Source organism: Lachnellula hyalina, assembly GCF_007821495.1.
Source record: "Lachnellula hyalina strain CBS 185.66 chromosome Unknown contig00018, whole genome shotgun sequence".
NCBI classification, from domain to species: Eukaryota; Fungi; Ascomycota; class Leotiomycetes; order Helotiales; family Lachnaceae; genus Lachnellula; species Lachnellula hyalina.
The window spans coordinates 86,300-105,139 of NW_022157132.1; the positions used below are offsets into that span (position 1 = coordinate 86,300).

At 47.7% G+C, this 18,840-nt stretch overlaps 3 protein-coding genes across 3 annotated transcripts; 2 read left to right on the forward strand and 1 right to left on the reverse strand.

Annotated features, from left to right (window-relative positions):
- Nucleotides 1-3,243: 3,243 nt before the first annotated feature.
- mrpl10 (54S ribosomal protein, mitochondrial) lies at nucleotides 3,244-4,215 on the reverse strand (the record flags this gene model as incomplete). Its single annotated transcript, XM_031146818.1, has 2 exons — nucleotides 3,244-3,835; nucleotides 3,911-4,215. The coding sequence occupies 2 exons, from the start codon at nucleotides 4,213-4,215 to the stop codon at nucleotides 3,244-3,246; spliced, it is 897 nt and encodes a 298-aa protein (XP_031008193.1).
- An 819-nt stretch (nucleotides 4,216-5,034) lies between these two features.
- Nucleotides 5,035-7,108, forward strand: CXT1_1 (Beta-1,2-xylosyltransferase; the record flags this gene model as incomplete). The annotated part of the gene is made up of 3 exons (XM_031146819.1): nucleotides 5,035-5,211; nucleotides 5,245-6,909; nucleotides 6,965-7,108. The coding sequence occupies 3 exons, from the start codon at nucleotides 5,035-5,037 to the stop codon at nucleotides 7,106-7,108; spliced, it is 1,986 nt and encodes a 661-aa protein (XP_031008239.1).
- Nucleotides 7,109-13,882: 6,774 nt separating this feature from the next.
- Nucleotides 13,883-17,528, forward strand: RSF2_1 (Respiration factor; the record flags this gene model as incomplete). The annotated part of the gene is made up of 3 exons (XM_031146820.1): nucleotides 13,883-13,943; nucleotides 14,109-17,393; nucleotides 17,443-17,528. The coding sequence occupies 3 exons, from the start codon at nucleotides 13,883-13,885 to the stop codon at nucleotides 17,526-17,528; spliced, it is 3,432 nt and encodes a 1,143-aa protein (XP_031008238.1).
- Nucleotides 17,529-18,840: the final 1,312 nt, after the last annotated feature.

Below are 18,840 nucleotides of genomic sequence, written 5' to 3' on the forward strand. Positions count from 1 at the left end.
CAGTACAGTCGCTAACGCTATTGAACGTCCAAAAGAATCTCCCCCGAAACGAATGCTGCTATTTACTAAATTCGTACACCACGCCTCAAGTACTTATGCATCGTTACTCATCACCTAATGGCATACTCTCAAGCTCTTCCTGGAGTTGCTTCCAGTTGTCAGCTTGCAACTCGGAATACTTCACTCGCTCCTGCGACCAGTCTTGGCTCAAACGGCTGACGTGATACTGCGAGCTTTGAAAGAATATAAGCTCATCTCTAATGCACTCCTTGATGAAAACTCCACGAGCATGCTGAGCAACAATGGATTCCTTGTCCTAAGTGACTGTTAGCACTGAAGTTCCCGCATGCCTCCTTAGATACTGACCTTGATGATAGAATCCGTAACCTTTTCAACCTCTCCCGGCTTGATCAACTCGCTAGGCTTGGCTCGAATGCCTACGAGCTTGGTCTCGTTGCTTTGAATTCTTCGTTCCAAATATGGAATGTTGTCCTTGTCGTACCTGTCACGGCGATCAAACATGTCTCTCATACTGACTAAAGCATCTCGTTGCCTAGAAGAAATGAGCATTAGTTCGTCATTTCAAAGTTAAGAGATATATCAGTTGCAGACCTTTTTAAGTCCTCCAATACACCCTGATCCCAAGCTCTTGCCTCATCTTCCAGTAGACTCTGGCTGTTGGAAACATGCTTGGCCATTGCATGGATTCCCTCATTCAATAGCGGAACATCGTTGGTGTCGGTGGAATAAGTGTCTTTTGAAACGTCTGTTAATGATTGCAGAGAAAGAGAGAGTCGCAACTGGTCTGCGGCAAGGCCCTCATTACGTTTAGCAAGTCGGTCCAGGAGGTTACATAGGTTGATATAGATCTCAGCTGATCGGCGGACTCCCGTGCGAGTGGTCTCAAAGAGTTCGTTGAGGCTCGTCGGTAAAGAATCTTCGAGTCCAGGGGGTAGAGGTTTGCCTACAAACTCTTCCTGGACCGAGATAGTAGCTTGCTTGCGCCATACAGCCAGCTCCTGATGCTAATTAGCCATCTTAGCCATACTGCCTTGAATTAAGAAAACCTTTGACGACTTACGGTTGGAACAGTCAAAAACATGATTACTAGCTGCTCTTGACCTAGGACAGGATGGCGAACAAGGGCATTCGCGAATCGAGCGAGTCCCCTCCTGCGCTTTTCGATAAACGTACTGTCGGCAGCTAGGTGACTTCCGTTGACTATTGACTTATTAAAATATGGACATAACTCAAAAATCAACGCTTCTCGAAGATTCTCCTGATTCTTGTGGGATAAAGGGCACAATGTTACATACCTCCAACTCTCTTGGGAGGTAGAAGTGGTAATTGGCGAAAGGGGTATCGTTTGTGTAAACAGTCTAGGAGCCAGACAAAGTCGCTATATCTCCTCACGACCTTACTGCCTCTTCTCGGACTCGAAACCTGGTAGTTATGATGCTGAAACATGAACATGCCCTCCTTCTCTGGCAACAATGCAACACTTATGTTCTCTTCGGGTCCCCCGTTGGTCACACGCCCTCCACCAAAAGACCGGGCCGGTGCATTAGAAGGAGGACGGTCCCCCCCACCGCCACCCAGAGCCACCAAAGCCGTCCCCCCCAATGGGAGATTCTCCTGGATTTGAGAATGGAGCACTTGAACCGCCATCGTAGGCGCCCCATGCTGGAGTAGATGGGACATCTCCGGCTGGTGGTTCGGAACTTCCATTGCCCTCCACTGATCTAGTTGTGAAATTGCTCGTAGTTCTGCTTGGCGCATGCAACCCATTGCCTAGACCATTCGAGGTTCCATTTGTCTTGGGCGGAGTTGCGTTATGATCATGACCTTTATGCATTGCAGGGCTTGCCCATGGATCTGCTTCCGGAAAGTCGAGGGAATCTTTTTGCATTATTCGCGGCTTTGGGGGGGACGAGAAGACAGGAGCTGGAGGTGGGGTATTTGGACGCTGGGGAGGCTTCGCAGCTAGTTCTGATGCGTTTGGAAAGGTAGTTGGTTTGGTTGATAAACTTGGTAATCTTGGTTCTGGCAAATCTTGTACGGTTTAGCATACGTCAAGCGAATTAGAATCAAGAAAAAGTACTGACTTCTTCTCCGCTCATCAACACCGTCCAAAGTTATATCTTCATGCTCTTGCGCTAGTCCAACCAATGCCAGCAGAACGTTGAATTCGTTCCTGCTCAAATCTGTAAGCTGCCCGCCGGATGATATGAGGTTTGTTATTCGGCCCTGCTCATCAGTACCAAGATTTCCTGCGCTCAAAACATTTGTAACACCAGCAGGCGTTATTTTCCCTCCACGCCCATCTACCTTTAGCATGCTGTCGAAGGTATCAATGTAGCTATCGGGAACAGATGACGAATCGAGTAGGTTCTTGATCAGATCACTGCGGGCAGCTTTCTTCGGGGTAGGCATTCCCCATGGCGACGAGGTAGGGGCATCGTCTTCAGCAAACAGAGATGATTTGGATCCTGCTGGGCTTTCATCGTCGGCGAATAACGAGTTGCGAGACTTGGAAGCCGCCGTATTGATCGGGGCAGACTCTTCTGGCGATGACCCAAACAACGACATTGTCCTAGGCCTGTGTAACCGCGACTTTCTTGAGGAGACAGTATGCGAATGGGCTTGGAAGATATGCAATGTTAATACAGTTGATGCGACACAAAGCTTGTGTAGAGCTTGTGTTATCAAGTGGGCGTAGCTCAACCGCACTAGAAGTCCGAGTCCGAGGTTCGAAGCTATCACCAACCAATCCCTGCACTTCAATCACATCGGTCAAGTTTCAAAGTCAATATAAGGAACAAAAATAGCAACCATATGAAGTGCTTAAATTATATAATTACTTACATATCTTTGGAAGCCATCCTATTCCCAGCAGCATACTAAAACCTTGAACTGATTACCCAGTATACTTCTTTCCCTGTGCTAATATCAAATTCTTGGTTTGCAGGTAATACTGTTAATAAATCGACTTCATTTCGTCTAAAAAGAAATCAGTAGTCCAGAGACTCAATTGAAACCTCCAGTCTACCCTGAATTTGCTCTCCTAGATAAAGAATATTGAGCTCCAGCAAAAACGGAGTCAAATCCGACAGTGTTCGTCAATTACAACAGGGAATAGTTGACTAAAAGTAGATGATCTTGGTACCGGTATGCAATTTCTTGCTTCTGTTTTACACCATCCATAATCTATACATTTCATATGCACAAGAGTCGCTAGACTTTCTACCATAATCTGTTCTCCTTCGCTGCCTCCACTGTGCGAACTTTCTTCGTCTTCTTACGTACTTCAACTCCAGGTGTCTTGAAGAACAAACTAGGGCCATGGCCCTTCTCGACCAAATGGCTTAGATATCCTCTATGTGCCGAATCGCGGTAATATTCCAAGTCTTTTCTGCTCGTTGGATCGGGCAATCGGTACGTAAAAGGAGATGCTGATGAAGCTGTGGCGGCAAGTATTGGTGACTCCTCTTGGGCACTGATGGGTGTGAAAGCAAGTGGTGTAAAGCTTGACTCCGATTCGCCTCTGAGAAGTCTGCGTATCGATTGTTTGGTGTAGTATCTTGTGGTGACCTTGCCTCCCGCTGCCTCAATTGTTTCAATGGCGGCAGTCGATGCTCGTGAGACCAGGATGTTGATTGGGGTCTTCAATTCGTCCTTTCCTCTTGCCAACAGCTTCACTCCATCTTTCACGCCATGAAGACACCGCGATTCTGTCAACTCCTTCACGGTGATAGGCTTGGTTGGATCTAGTCGACCTTGGTCTATCCAAGACTGAATGCGGTTGAGATTGATGGTAGACATATCAAGAGAGAAGCTGTATGAGCAGTTAGCAATTTGACATGGAGGTTATATCCATTGATATAGACATTCGAATGGCAGGACTTCATACAGATTCTCAAAACCTCTCGTTCCGTGAACTACATCCTGCGGCGTTTGACCACCCTGGAACCGAGCCGGCACACTTCCATGCTGCTTCTGACCCTTATGACCTCTCCCAGATGTCTTTCCCTTTCCTGACGACGGACCCCTACCACGACGAATGCGTTTGTTGTAAGCTCCTGGATTGTCGGATAATGTAGCCAAAATGGAGGCATTGCGCGCCTGCATCAATGGCAACAGTAATGTTACCAACGGCTTCGAAGCAGCAGGCGCTGTCCGGCAACACGCCGTAAACGCTGGTAGTCGTGGAGGCATTGTCGCGGTGTTCTTGAGTTGCCGATAAATTTCGGAGAGATCTGAAGCTTGAATAATGTATCCGACGCCGCTTTTAGTGAATTCACATTAGAGTTGAAAGTTTAAAGCAGCGATAATGCGTGATATCGCTTCGGTCTCCTTTATTATTGTTTACAGTACGATACAGTCACTTTGCAATTACCTAAGGTAGACCTAGGTAGGTAGGTAGGCAGACCTCAATCATACTAATACCAGGTCTCTGCCAACCAGCTGTATTCTAATTTGTGTTGTCTTTTAATCTACTGCCCCGTGAAGAACCTGTTTTTTTCAGGAGGGATTTCTTGAAAGTATTCCATTGGCGGTGGCATTCCAGACCGGCCAGCGTGGCAACGTGGCTCGTGAGCGGGAAGGCTTATCGTAGCGCCGATAGCGAAGATGGCGCGCGGCGCCTGTTGTCAGACTGACCATTATTTACACTAATAAGCAGGTACAAAGAAGCTATTTGCAGCCAGAAAGAAGACAAGATGACACAAAGACTAGCAGCTTACAGTAGCACTTGCGTATCAATAAAAGAATAGGGGCAAACCCCGGAAAATAAAGAAAAAGAGGGGGAATTAGCTGCCCCAAATAGGAAAGAAATAGGTACTGTCTAGAACAAGGGGCCCTGCTGGTTGCAGCTGGCGCTAGAAGCTAAAGGGAATTTGGCGTGACCCTCGTGCTGCACAACGATATCTGCAAAAAAAAGGCTGGACTGACTGCTGGGACAAGTTGGTCGTCGATGATGTCTGATACCCTCACAAGCCCAACGTCAATTTACTTCGAGCGCTCTAGTCCAGCGCAATGGCTACTTTTGATCGGGGAAAGCAACGGCTCTTCTTTTCCCTTGCTATTGTCGGCGTCGTCATTCTCCTGGTCAATCTTTTCTTGCTCGCAGGCACCGATGTGCCCTCCACAATAAAGAAGATCTCCATACCCTACAAAGACAAGAGCGGTCAAGACACTCCTCCAGATCCCAATGTACGTCCCCCATCCTTGGAATTCTCATTCTAGTACTCACTGGTTACGCAGCTTCCCAAACTGCCCTCATGGCACCACGACAACAGCGATACTTTTGAAGAGCTCGTCGGTATCGATGACCAGCATCCCATTTCCGAGCTTATGAAGAAGGGCGACGAGGCATGGAATCAATATGAAGAGTCGAGGTCAATGACTTTCGGCGAGACAGTCCGCAAGTACAGAAAGACCTATGGAAGACATCCTCCACCTGGGTTTCGCGAATGGTACAAATTCGCACGAGAAAGGGCCGTTCATAATGTCGACGATTTTACGCAAATCATGGACGACCTACGGCCTTTCTGGGGAGTCGAGCCAGCTGAGATCCGATCGCTGGCTGCACATATGCATGAGAACGACGGGGATGGGGTCTCAGGTCTTCACATTCGAGATGGAAAAGTCTGGAAGCTTTCGAATTTGGGGTGGCGCATAGAAACAATGGCTAAGATGGTGGAGCCATTCGTCAAAAAACTGCCAGATATGGATATTGCGATGAACAGGCTAGACCAGCCAAGAGTGGTCGTGCCGTGGGACGATATGCAAAAGCTCCTTGCTGCAGAGGAAAAGACTAGGCGCGTAGCCCCTGATGCTCTCGCAGAATGGTCGACAAACATGACTGGCTTTTGGAAGGATCAAGATCCGGCCCCAAGCTTCACGGATGCGCAGTGGTTTCGAGCTCCTGGTTCGCAATACATGAATATTGCAAAAGAAGGATGCCCACCTGAGTCCCATGCTAGAGATGGGAACTCATCTGTAGAATCAGCCGAGGCCACTTACAAAATCCAGCAAGGAGGCTTTGTTACGAACTTCAATCTCTCGTCTGATCTCTGCACTATTGGTCCTGAAATCCAGGACAAACACGGCTTCCTCTATGCTTCGAGTTCGATAGTCGCAAGCAAGCGCCTTCTCCCCATCTTCGGGGAGTGTAAAGTCAATGTCAATAACGATATACTATTTCCAGCAAATATGTACTATAAGGATGATGACCGCTACGAATATGACCCCAAGTTCGACTATGACTGGGACGACAAGCACGATAGGATGATTTGGAGAGGGGTCACATCAGGTGGGACGAATACCGTCGAGACCTATAAAAACATGCACCGCCATCGGCTGGTTCTGCTCAGCAATGGAACTGTCATGGGAGACGAGAAAGTTCGGATCATGACCCAGGATACCAACAAACCGGGAGTCTACAACAATTATGATGATTTTGGTCCTGGTGAATTCGCGTTGAAGCACACCGACGTGGGATTTACAGAAGCTGCTTCCTGTGTTCCGGATTGTCACTTCTACGACGATGTCTTCTCCTTCAAGAACATAACGACTTTGGGCGAGCAGTTCGAATCGAAGTTTCTTGTGGATGTCGATGGACACTCATTCTCCGGAAGGTGGCATGCTTTTCTACAAAGCAAAAGTCTAGGTATTAAGGCTACCATCTTTAGAGAGTGGCACGACTCTCGACTTTTCGCGTGGAGGCACTTTGTGCCTCTGGACAATCGGTATGATGAACTCTATAGTATTCTGACATATTTTATTGGTCTTGGAAAGCCTGGAGAGCCAAATAAACCTTATATCCAACGGCATTCTTTCGAGGGCCGGAAGCTGGGACGTCAAGGAAAGGAATGGGCAACAAAAGTGCTCAGGAAAGAAGATATCGAGGTAAGCCATCCTATCCTGCAACTGCACCATCCTTACCGCGGCTAACCCCGAGAAGATTTATATGTATCGCTTACTCCTTGAGTATGCACGACTCATCGACGATAATCGAGACATGATTGGCTACTCCGGAGACGGCAGTGAGCTAGACAAATACGACGCGAAGAATCCTATGAGTGTGGCAAACGGCGGTCATGCATGATGATGAATATGGTGTAATATGCGTGGGAATGGAACGGCTGTCATAGCGCCTGGTGTTTGGAGTTCTCGGCGTGGGGTTGTTACGAGATTTGTACATATAGATAGCATACAGCACATATCAGACTCAAATGTCCACACTAATTTAATACTCAATCCGCTATTTTCCTGTTGGCGTTCGGTGTCCATGTTCATACTGGTAGATTCCGCGAGCTCGGATATACACGATACACATGGCTGGAGTTAAGAATTGCGTCAAGGACAAGCTTGCATTGCATACTTTTTGTCGCCGTTCTGCCTCTCGATCGAATTGCATCCTTAGTACTTAGTTCTTCGTATTCAAATGAAGCAAAATCATTTTTTAGAGCTCATTCGATTTCAAGAAGCAAGCAACTCTCCTTGCGGGTGAGAGAGACGTGACGCACTTCAACCAAGCCTCTTACGTCTCAGTGAGCGTGAATAAACCTTGAAGCACGCATGGCTAGCTAGCTTGCTTTTGTCTTATACCGAGGGACGAGAGGAGGTATTTTGCAACATCCAGCCAGCTAAGAATATATCCAACACAATCGAATCCAAGCCATCGCGCGTTCGGATTTCCACGCACTGTGGATTCCCGTGCCGCGTGCAAGGAAGAGTTGTCCATCTAGAATATGGCGATAATCTTCGAGGGGGGAGGTAGGAAGGACATCTTCCTGCAGCGAGCACTCGCTGGAAGGGGCGTTGGAGACTATGCGGTCGTATATGTTAGCACGGTTGGCGAAGAAGTTCGGATGGTGGACCAAGGAGCTCGCGACGAAGAAGGCTTCGCTTACGAAGTTAGAGAGGCGACGATTAATTTCTTCGGTTTGGGGGGTTGGATATGTGAGAAGGGTTCAAGTGAAGATCAAGTAGTGAAGATGGACGAATTTTGGGATTTTATTCAAATCTTTGGTGTCTGCTTTCTACTTTCTACAAATTTGGCTATGCTGAGAAAGGAGGACACATGCATTCGACACGTGTTCGAGAAACGAAGAGGCTATAAAAGTGGTATAAGGGTATCTCGAACTTCTTGGGGGTTGAGAAAGTCTCAGAGTGCCTCGGGGTCATGTTAGATTATACAAGGTACTGTACTCTTTCCCTTTCGAGGAAATTACGAGAGAGGCTCAATCAAGCTGTAGAGAGGTCCTTGATGGTGCGTGTCTTGATAATTGATTGGTAGGGTATAACTTCTAGGGCATTGGAGGATATAATAGGGTTCATGGTACTGGGAGAAGATAATGATAATATGCATGCTACACATGGCTGGTAGAAAGACTCCGCGCCTAGTAGCACAGCACAGCAAAGCAAAGCTCGGCCTTCTTCCGAGTTTGAAGACCAGTTCAGACTTGATTTGTGAATAGAAAAAAATATCCTTGGCAACTGGCCCAGAAAGACGAGATACAAAGGTTTTGATCGAAGAAGGAAGGGTAAGAGCTGGAAACTTGCGGTGTCGTGAACAAACAGGTTAAGTTCAGATCCAAACCGTGCTTCTTTATGACAATTTATATTCGCATAACTAGCACATCGTGCTCCTGACTAGATGAGACTGAGGAAGCAGGCATGTTGAGAGAGAAATTCCTTAGGCTAGATCTGAGAAAGCAGGCATTTCAAACGATTGAAAGTATTGCTGCTAGGACGGAGATACAGGAAAATACCTCAATGCTATGTTGGAGAGACTTTGGGATGGGGGGGCAATTGTATCTTTCGCCGTGAGATGAAACCGACTTGTTGGGAGTTCAGCATGCCGTGATGTATAAAACCATCAGTGGTAGAGAAGTGGAAGGTTGCTTGACTGCTCAATCCGAGCTCTTGAAATGTACTATACAGTAGATCACCTAGCACCCAGCATCCAATATCATCATACAATACTTTGCAGCTAAAATACTAGTAGACGATACACTCTCGTCCTTCCGACGACACTCGTAGCTTTACAGGCTAGCAATCTATTGACAATTCTTCCTGCGATTCATATTTCAACTACCCTGTATTCTTAGGAGCTTTTGGCTGCTTGTACGATTGAATGACTCAGGTATTTGAAGAGAAGGGTAGTAATGAACTCAACGCTCAGAGGCAAATGCCATTTCTGATCTTCGGCAGGTAATTCTTTCAGCTTGCCAACCACTTCAACATGTACATTCTTCGCAGTGAACCTCGACCCGGAATAGTTTCTCCAAGCTCCTCGATGTCCCAATTTTCTCGTGTCACTTTGACATCGCCGGACGAATCGTAACGACGACGAAAAACACAGCAGTAGAAACTTCTGCCAACGCTCCTGCAGTGCAATGCCGCCAGCCGGTTTTGCCACGGGAATGCCATGCCATGCCACTCAGTCGCCACCCATTTTCCAAGACTTCTAAAAACAGCCGCATGGCTACGAGTTGCAACTCTACTGCGTACAACCCGCCATGCAAATCTCGAACCACTATTCGATTTAGAAACATTACCCCAAACAAAGGCAACTAAAATTTCAAATTCTTTGGCTTGCCGTACCTGCCGGCCCGTTACCTGCCTGTTCTGGACGAAGTCGAATGCCGGCAGCTTCACCCCAAAACCTCTTTCATGGGAAGTGCTTGAAATACCAGAGTTTTCCAGCATCCATTAGACATAGAAATGACATAAAAGGGGTGAAACTGGTCGTAGTGGGTAAGTGAGCCGGTATTGAAGTTGTAGCGTAGGACCCTGGACCCTTAAGTGAAGGCGTTGCTTATGCGACATTTCGTAAAGCTGCAGGTGTGAAGGTGTGGTGTGTACTGGTAGTAGATGCTCTGGCGACGGAAGCTTGCTAGGGAAAGGGAGGCTTGCGAAGACCGCAGACGCTATAGGGCAAACTTGCGAAGGTTCCTAACGGAGATATGTCCCGAATGATCATCCGGGGTTCTTGAAAATGGTTATAAGACCGCAGGTGGTTTATATGCGATAAAAACAACGCGCAGTGTTGGCCGATCGATGACGACTGATTGCTAATCCTGGATATACTTAAATACTATTCAGAATCTGTGATTACAGTAATTGTTCTGCAAGTCGTGTATTTTGTTGCAGACGTCAGAGTTATTGGGGGGGGGCTGCTGGTCTCAATCGATGATCGACAGTCGCACAACGACTCGGTTCGGGGAACAGTACGGATACGAATGTTACCGTTCTCCGAATTGCACTAAATTGACACATAAATTGGAGTAAGTGTAAGTCATATTACAAATTGCAATACGGAGCAAGTCTTAAGACGCTGACGCTGTAAGAAAGTAATCTCAACTTTGTCCTACTGAACCATGTGCCGTCCGGCAGTGGAAAATAACGCTCTCGGCCGTGGAAAGAGACTGACAGCAAAGAGAGTTATCTGAGAAGCAGTCAAACCGGTCCCCTACCTGATCCAGTGACTAGTTCTCACGTCCACCTTGATTGACTAATGATGCTTTGGTGACCCTGTTAGTGTTGAACCCAACAACGTTTATTGGTCCTCAGATCCCCGGTACGAGGAACATAGTTGTAAACGGTCCACTTGCCTTTAGACAAAAAGTCAGCAGGCTGAAGATTGCTTCATAAAAGTCTGGGGTAAGGAGAAAGTGTGACAACGGGAACGGAGCGGCAGGACATGACAGGGGCCCAGGAAAGTTGGGAAAGTTAGTTTCTTCGATCGGAAATTCAAGAGCCGTCGAGTGTTTCTGGTTCTGCATGTTTTGATTTGAGGATGCGGAGGCCTCCTCCTCCCTCGGATGGAGGCTACTATGCTATGCTTTATTGGAGAACTGAACCGGGAAGGAAATATGAAAGTCCTGAACTCAATTTGTATAGTCCGAGCGTACCTTTACAGATGCCGTCGGTGGTTTCTAGATCTGGGGTCTGGGGAGTTGTTAGTGAGCACCGTCCATCTCCGTACTTGTACTTCTACCTGTGGTTAATGTAATTGACATCAACACGATTTCAAGCTGGATATAAGTAAAGGCCACAGCGGCTGTCGGTTAGGGTAGTATCAGTGTCCGGATAAGATGAAACTCTACTACCTTAAGAAATACAAAGACAGTACTTCGTAAATTACTTTGATCGTACTGAGTAGTACATAGTGCTGCATCGAAATCGCTAGTGTTGACGGCCAAAGTGGCTTGAAAAGCTGGGGAAGACAGGGGTGCAGGACCGGGATCGATGGCTGCTCTGCCTATCATTCGAACCATGTTGCTTCCCAGGGGCAGGCAGAACCCTGCTGATGGATGGCTTGAGTTGGCCGGGCGCCGAGTTGAAGGAGAAGACCCTCCTGAGTCTGGTCCTGGGTCCAGCGGATGAGGAACGGAGGGAGAAGGGAAGGGAAGTCTATTAGTCGGGCTACTAGCCTGTTGCCACCTTTGCCACGCCACGCGCCTACTCCGTACTGTACTGTTACTATACACTAAGTACTATCCAAGCGAGCCAAGCTACCTATGCAACCTATACAGCAGCGCCTCACTAACATATCACCTGAGCAGCAGAGCCCTTCACTATGGAGCACGCACGGTACAGTTGGGCCAGGACTCAAGAGGGCGAATGCAGAGGGAGGCAAATCGGTAGGACTTGCCGTTAGATCATCAACACCTCCATGTTACAGTATGTACTGTACTGTACTTCACTTCCCCTTCCACCTCCCATTAATCCACGAGTCTGCAGCGTATATGGCTTCTCCTGGCCAAAGCTACACCAGCGAATGGTCTTCTGCCGAGGTCAAGTACTTCGTCATCAGTCAGGTACGAAACGAAGATTGTAACCCTCCCCTCCCTCCAGAGAATGAACTGCTTGATGCTATCTTATCGCCGGATCGTTTCGGTGATTGAACATGGATCGCCCGAGCCATAGCCACTTTCCACTTCACTGTGGGGAAACGATCCGGAAGTAATGCGGAGAGAAGCCAAACTGGCAGTTGGAATAGTTACATCTCCAGTACGACGACTCTTCTGGACACAAAACGAGCGACACTGAACTCAAGAATCAAGAATCATCTCTGAAGTGGTCATGCTGTACTTGTGGTTTTTGGTTTTCTTGTAGATGAAGGTGTATCCTATCACTTCTTTCGCTTCTCCGGAAGGGCCTGATGCCTGATGCCTGATGCCTGATGCCCGGAGTGAGATATATTCCCGCTACTCTGATATGCATTTCGTGTGTAACAAGCGAGCATATCAACGGGATGCAGTATGCGAGGCATTTTCAAACATCCTAAACACTAAGTAAGTTTGCCTTTTGCCTATAGCGTAAAATATCAATATATCGTCGGATCATTTACCTAGTGGTTTTAATATGATATGCAGCGGAAGACTATCCTCGAGTGGACGCCAGCCAATCAGGAACACTCCTTGGTTTGCCTCTTCTTTCGGGACCTTGAACGGTTCAAGCAGTCCACGCGGTTCAAGCATTGAGCCTTTTCCCGTCCAATACGAAGTACAAAGTATGCGTAGAGTAGATAGTCCATGGGCGCCAGAGCAGCACTTGTTACTGAGAAGAACAGAATTCTATTCCCATTTCCTTGAAGTGCCCTCGTTTCCTAACTAGTAGTCCTCTATCTCCAATCATCCCAAACTTGACTATCCCCTTCAGACAACGCTTGCTGCTCCAGGCCCCGCTAACCCTTGCTTGCCAGCGCCAATGGTAGTCGAATAGAATGATGCTCATCCTTGAAGTGCATGCCCGTAGGTCACCCACCATTGAGGCCAGTCCCTTCGAGACTTCTTCGCTGCTGGCGCTCCATAATAAATATATGGGAACTCGTACCATGTGCAAGTTTACAATTTAGTGCTGTACCGCGCTGCTCAGCGTTGTGACTACTAAAGTAGTTTCGGCGTTGACGGCTAGCCACAAGCTGCCACAATTGACGGCGTTTGGAAGGAGTCCGTAGTCAGACAGACTCGTGGACATAAATCGCAGTGACCGAACTTCTGCTCCACTGTGGGACGCTTCTTCTGATCTCGTACAACAACATCATTGTCAACACCCAAGCATAATCTCGTCTCGTCAACGGCCCATATATCTACAAGATCATATCGCAACTTTAGACCTGCATCTAGGGCCCTTCCTGCAAGTCGCTGGAAGCTCGAGCTCAGGCAGGACACGACCGGGTTTGGTTCGGTTAAAAGGTGCAGCAGTGCAGAAGTGCAGAAGTGCAGAAGCAGAGCAGAGCAGCTGGCAGTGAGTGGATGAATTTGGTGTGGTTGCAGCGGTCGAAGCGATAAGTGGGTGGTAGGCCAGATCATAGTAATATACAGTACAGTAAGTATACAGTGTGTAGTTACGGTATATGTATGTACCTATAAGGTAGTATAGTACAGTAAAGTACAGTAGAACTTACGGGTCAGTACCGCAGCGACGCCGACGCAGACGCAGAAAGACGCACCGCACCTGCAAGTCTCCAGTTAAGCAGTTAAGCACCCGCCAGCTCTAACTAGCCACTCACTTATTATTGGTGACAGGCCGAAGCTGTGAGTCCAAACATCCCTCCTCCTATGATCCTATCCATATCCATATCCATATCCATACGGAGTATTCACATCGTGCTTCTCTTTCGCCCGTCTCAATCCAGATCGGATCAAACCCATATCCTACATTTGTTTTATTCACGTCCTGTCTGTTGTTAGTCGATCAACAAACGAATGGAGTGCTAAGTTTCAGGTTGTGTGTTTCTAGCATGCCAAAGCCAGCCTCGTAGAAGCTCTTTCCGCCGCCCCAATCGATTATTGCCCCTCCTTAACGACGACACTCGACGATGCTGAGCGAATCAACACCTTTAAACCAACAACAACCTCTCGCAATGCCTGCCGCAACGTCTTCTAATGCTGCTGGATCCAGTGGTGGAATCAACTCTGAAAATGGTATGTCGCAATTCCTGGTGAATATGCCAGCGTGGGCTCGGGGTTATAACTGATAAGTGGGATACTGAATTGCTTTTCTCTTGTCTCACCAATATATATACATATGTATTTACATATGTCTCTCTGATCTTTATGACGCTCTTCTAATACCTCCCTTTCTTCCAGGCAATCCGAAAGCCGCCAACAATTTCCCTCCCCCGAAAACAGACAAGCCCAGACCTCATGTGTGCGGTACATGCCAAAGGTCGTTTGCTCGATTAGAGCATCTCAAACGCCATGAGCGTTCACACACGAAGGAGAAGCCATTCGAATGCCCCGAATGTACGAGATGCTTCGCTCGCCGGGACTTGCTATTACGGCACCAGCAGAAGCTGCATATGACAACTACACCCTCTTCTAGACCAAGAAATCGCCGGGAGAGTGCCGCGAGTAGTACAGCTGGCCCCGGCAGAGTGCGGAAGGGGTCTGTCGCGAATGGTCATGGAACCGCAGCAATGAGGCCAAGAGCAAATACCATAAGTCATGTTGATGGGGCTCATATGCAGCTGATGGCTGCGGCCAATGCCAGTGTTGCCAGAAACGGACTCCAAAATACGCATAGCCGTCACCCTAGTCTTGTAGGACTTCCCATGCATAACGAATACCATTTTGATGGAATGGCTTCGTCTCTGGGACACCGCGGTATGGGACACGCACTGCCAAAATTGGAAACTCAGGGATTCAATAGCCTGGATTTTGGAGGCGGCTTAAGGACTGCACCAGTTCATGGTGGATTCAGTGCCGATTTTGATTACGAGAGATTGATGTTTGGCCCTGGTTCAACTATAAACCCGAATGCTCTACATTACAATGATTCCCCCCAGTCCATGGTAATTGACTCTACATCTCCGTATCTACAGGCTTTCCCAGATATGACCGCAAGTCAGACATTGGAGGAGAATTTTGATTGGATGAATGGCTTTGACCACCAAATGTCCTTCCAAGACGCCAACGAAACTGCAGTAGATGATGGCTCCTCGCCGTCGGCAATCAGCACTGCTAGCCAAAGTGGAATTAGTGAAGTTATGCTAGACGGTTCGAACAACCCAAATGTTTCTTCAGCATCTGTATGGCAGCAGCAGTCAATGATGGCACCTCCTCAGATGACGCCTAATCCATTTACTCTGGACCTCGGAAATTCTGGCTTCAACGATATGATGAATGGCGGAGTAAAAAATAGCAGTGATCCATATTTTGCTACGCCTCCGCCATCAATGAGTTCTCCGTCCATGATGTCAGGGATCACGACACAAGCATTTCACCCTCCCATGAATCTCGGCCCGGAAACGCCAATGTCCATGAATGGAATAAGCAGTCAGTCTTCGCTACTTCCGGCAACTATTACAGATTCTACTCGCCAGGCGCTTTTGTCTGCGTTGGCCCAATGCACACCATTTGGGGGACGTAAATATTCCTTTCCAACAACCAGCTCACCCTTATCCCCCCATTTTTCGGGACGCTCAAATAGCATTTCCGATGGATCTCGGGGCCTCCCAAGCACTCAAGATCTGCAGCGTTATATTGGGGCATACATTCGATATTTCCATCCTCACCTACCATTTCTCCACATACCTACACTTTCTTTTGATGTCCCAGGCCATCCCAACGATGGTAGCCATGCAGCTGGATTGATTGGCGGCCGTGGGTGCCTTATTTTATCAATGGCCGCGATTGGAGCTTTATATGAACTTGAACATTCGCAGTCAAAGGAGCTGTTTGAATCGGCGAAGAAAATGATACAACTGTACCTTGAGGAGCGCCGAAAATCTGACGTTCGAAAGGCGGATCATCGAAAGACGTCGGTTGACCATGGAGCACGACTCCCCGAACACTCGGTTCACACACCAGTATGGCTTGTTCAGGCTATGCTGCTGAATGTAGTATATGGCCACAATTGTGGCGACAAAATTGCTGGGGACATTGCAAGTACACATTGTGCTGCTCTCGTAAGCCTGGCTCGGGCAGCAGACCTACTTCAACCTCAAAATGTCCAGGGTCTCAATCATCAACAACAAGACGCAGGGTATTGGGGGAGCGACGAGATTTCGGAAGATCAACAAGAATGGCACAGCTGGAAGGATATGGAAGAGCGTAAAAGGACACTGTATGCCGTGTTCATCCTTTCCAGTTTGCTCGTTTCTGCCTACAACCATGCACCAGCTCTGACAAACTCCGAGATTATGTTGGATCTTCCCTGTGATGAGGAGTTTTGGGCAGCGGATTCCGCCAGCAGCTTTTATAGTAAAGGTGGTGCCCATATGGCTGGTCATAACCAGGTCACATTTCACGATGCTTTGGGCGAGCTTCTACGCACAAGTGAAAAGCAACAGCAGCTTCAAGTGGCCCAAGGCCAATCATTTGGATCCAACACCAATCCTCAAGAGGTACCGAAGAGTGATCTCAGACCTAGCACATTTGGATGTCTGGTTCTCATCAACTCAATACACAACTATATCTGGGAAACGAGACAGAGGCACCACAATCGGGTTTGGACAAATGAAGAAACAGAAAAAATGCATCGGCACATTGAGCCAGCTCTGAAAGCCTGGCAAGCAGCTTGGGCGAGCAACCCACATCATAGCTTGGAACGGCCCAACCCTTATGGATTCGGTCCTTTGTCCGCTGACAGCATTCCTCTCTTGGATTTGGCGTACGTCCGCTTATTTGTTAATCTTTCCCGGTCGAAAGAAAAGTTTTGGCAACGAGACTGGGATGGAATGGCGGAAGAGCTTTCCCGTGGCAATGAGATTATTCAGCATGCCGAACACTCCCCCAAATCCAACAATGACTCCGATACTTCTGCGAACAGCTCTATATTCGTCGACTCTCCTCCAACCTCGCACTCATCACCTGAGTTCAAAGTTGGCATATTACCTGCAGATAATGGCCAGCACCTCAATGGCCTACAGTCCAATAATACTCATCAAGTGGCTGCTCAGCCAATTTCAACTTCGAAGCGGGAGCGTCATCTTCGCAAAGCCGCCTTTTACGCAGCAGATTCTCTTTCCATGTCTGATAAGTTAGGTGTAACATTTGCAGATTTCACTTCTCGAGAACTACCTTTGCAGTCAGCGATGTGTGCGTTTGATTGTGCCCAGGTTCTCGCCGAGTGGGTTGCAACAGTACAAGAGCGCGTCGGGCGTTATCTAGGAATTCTGGGTAAGGATGACATCGACCTAAGCCAAGTTCCCGGTATCATGTTACTTGAAGAGGAAGATTGCAAGCTCCTGAACAAAATCCAAGAGGTACTGAATAGTGCTGAGATCAAGATGAACTATGAGATGTCAGGTATGGCGCCCATGGCTCAGATGAATGCGGCTCAAAAACTTTCTGGAGCCGAAAACTGTGGATATGGGAGCAAGATCTTGCGAATCACTGCTTATATGCTTGATAAAGCTGCTGTCTGGCCTGGTAAGTTTACTTGCTCAACACTGTAATTGCATACTAATGTTGGCAACAGTCACGCATCTTATGGCCATAAGTCTCGAGACACAAGCCAATCACATGAGAGCAAGAGCTGAAAATTCAGTCTCCCAGCGCGACTAAACACTGCGAACTGAATGGATACTAAAAGCGATAAAAAGCCTAAAAGTCTATACCAAAAGTTCCGGAGTTATGTAACTCAATCTATTCTTGTATAAAGTACGGCACCTAGATGACATGGCCAAAGGTCACCGTCATACTTTCCTTTTCAGGCTCTTACATATGGGCAAGGGATTCTCTGTTCGACCTCAAGATATTTCTTTTGGGTTGGCTATTTCTACTCTTTCAAGGAGTTCTTGTTGGCGAACGTATGATGCAATAACGACACTTACGAAACCTTCTCGAAATACCCGACATTCCTCGACGCCGCCCACGCTTAGTTTCACTTCTCGGCGGTCGCGGCATAAACTTTACGCAGTATATTTTCTACCTATACGCTCGTTGTTGTCCAAATCCAAATCGACCCGTATCATTGCTTGCTTTGTCTTTGCCCAAAGGATCACATGTGATTGATGTTTGGTAATTGCATGTTGGATCCGGCGGATTTATTTGGTTGAGCAATTTGAAATATCAATGGCGGATGGCATGGATTTAGAGCGGTTTAGTACTACTGCTAGGTAACGATGATGATGGTTCTCTGATTGTTTGCGGGTACAAGACAAGGCGATGTCTGCTTTTATGCTTTGGTTTTGGATTGGCACGAAGAAAATGGGATGGGATGGGAACAGAAGGGGTGGATGACGGCAATGGTGTTCATGATGGGAGTTCTGTCTGTTCTCCATGGGGACACAAAATAGGGAGACGGGCAAAATAAAAATATTGGTCACCCACCCACTCAGTGCAAATGTAAGCAAGCCATGGCCATGTTTCTTATATTCCATTGGGCTCGCTTGACCGAGTTCTTGGAAGCCACCTGCAGCCTTAGGCAGCCCAAGCGCTATGTCTCATACAAGCGGTCGCAAAAGCAAGCCGTCCAGTTGCTTTCTTCAGCTGCTTCATTACGCTTTCCCAATCTGACTGTGCTTTCCTTATTGAGCGAGTTGGTTGGAGTAGTTGCTCCAATCGAGGTACCGTCGTGTTGATTCACACTTCCCGCTCGCTATATCAACGCGCCCCTTCTAACTCAGCCCGAACCTTCATACCCCCTTTACACCTTCCTCCCAGTGGAGTAGCCAAGCAGTAGCCAAACCTCCTTTTCGTTTCTTGAGAGGCGAGCCTTCAGCCTTTTGGATGCAACTTACCTAGTCCGTAACACACTTTGGCAGTCAGCTGAGCAGACAAGAGCGTTGCAAGTGCGTTGCAAAAGCCTTGTGCAACGCTATAAGCAAAGCCAAGTGCAATTGTGAGTACGAGTGCAAGTGCAACTACGGCTTCT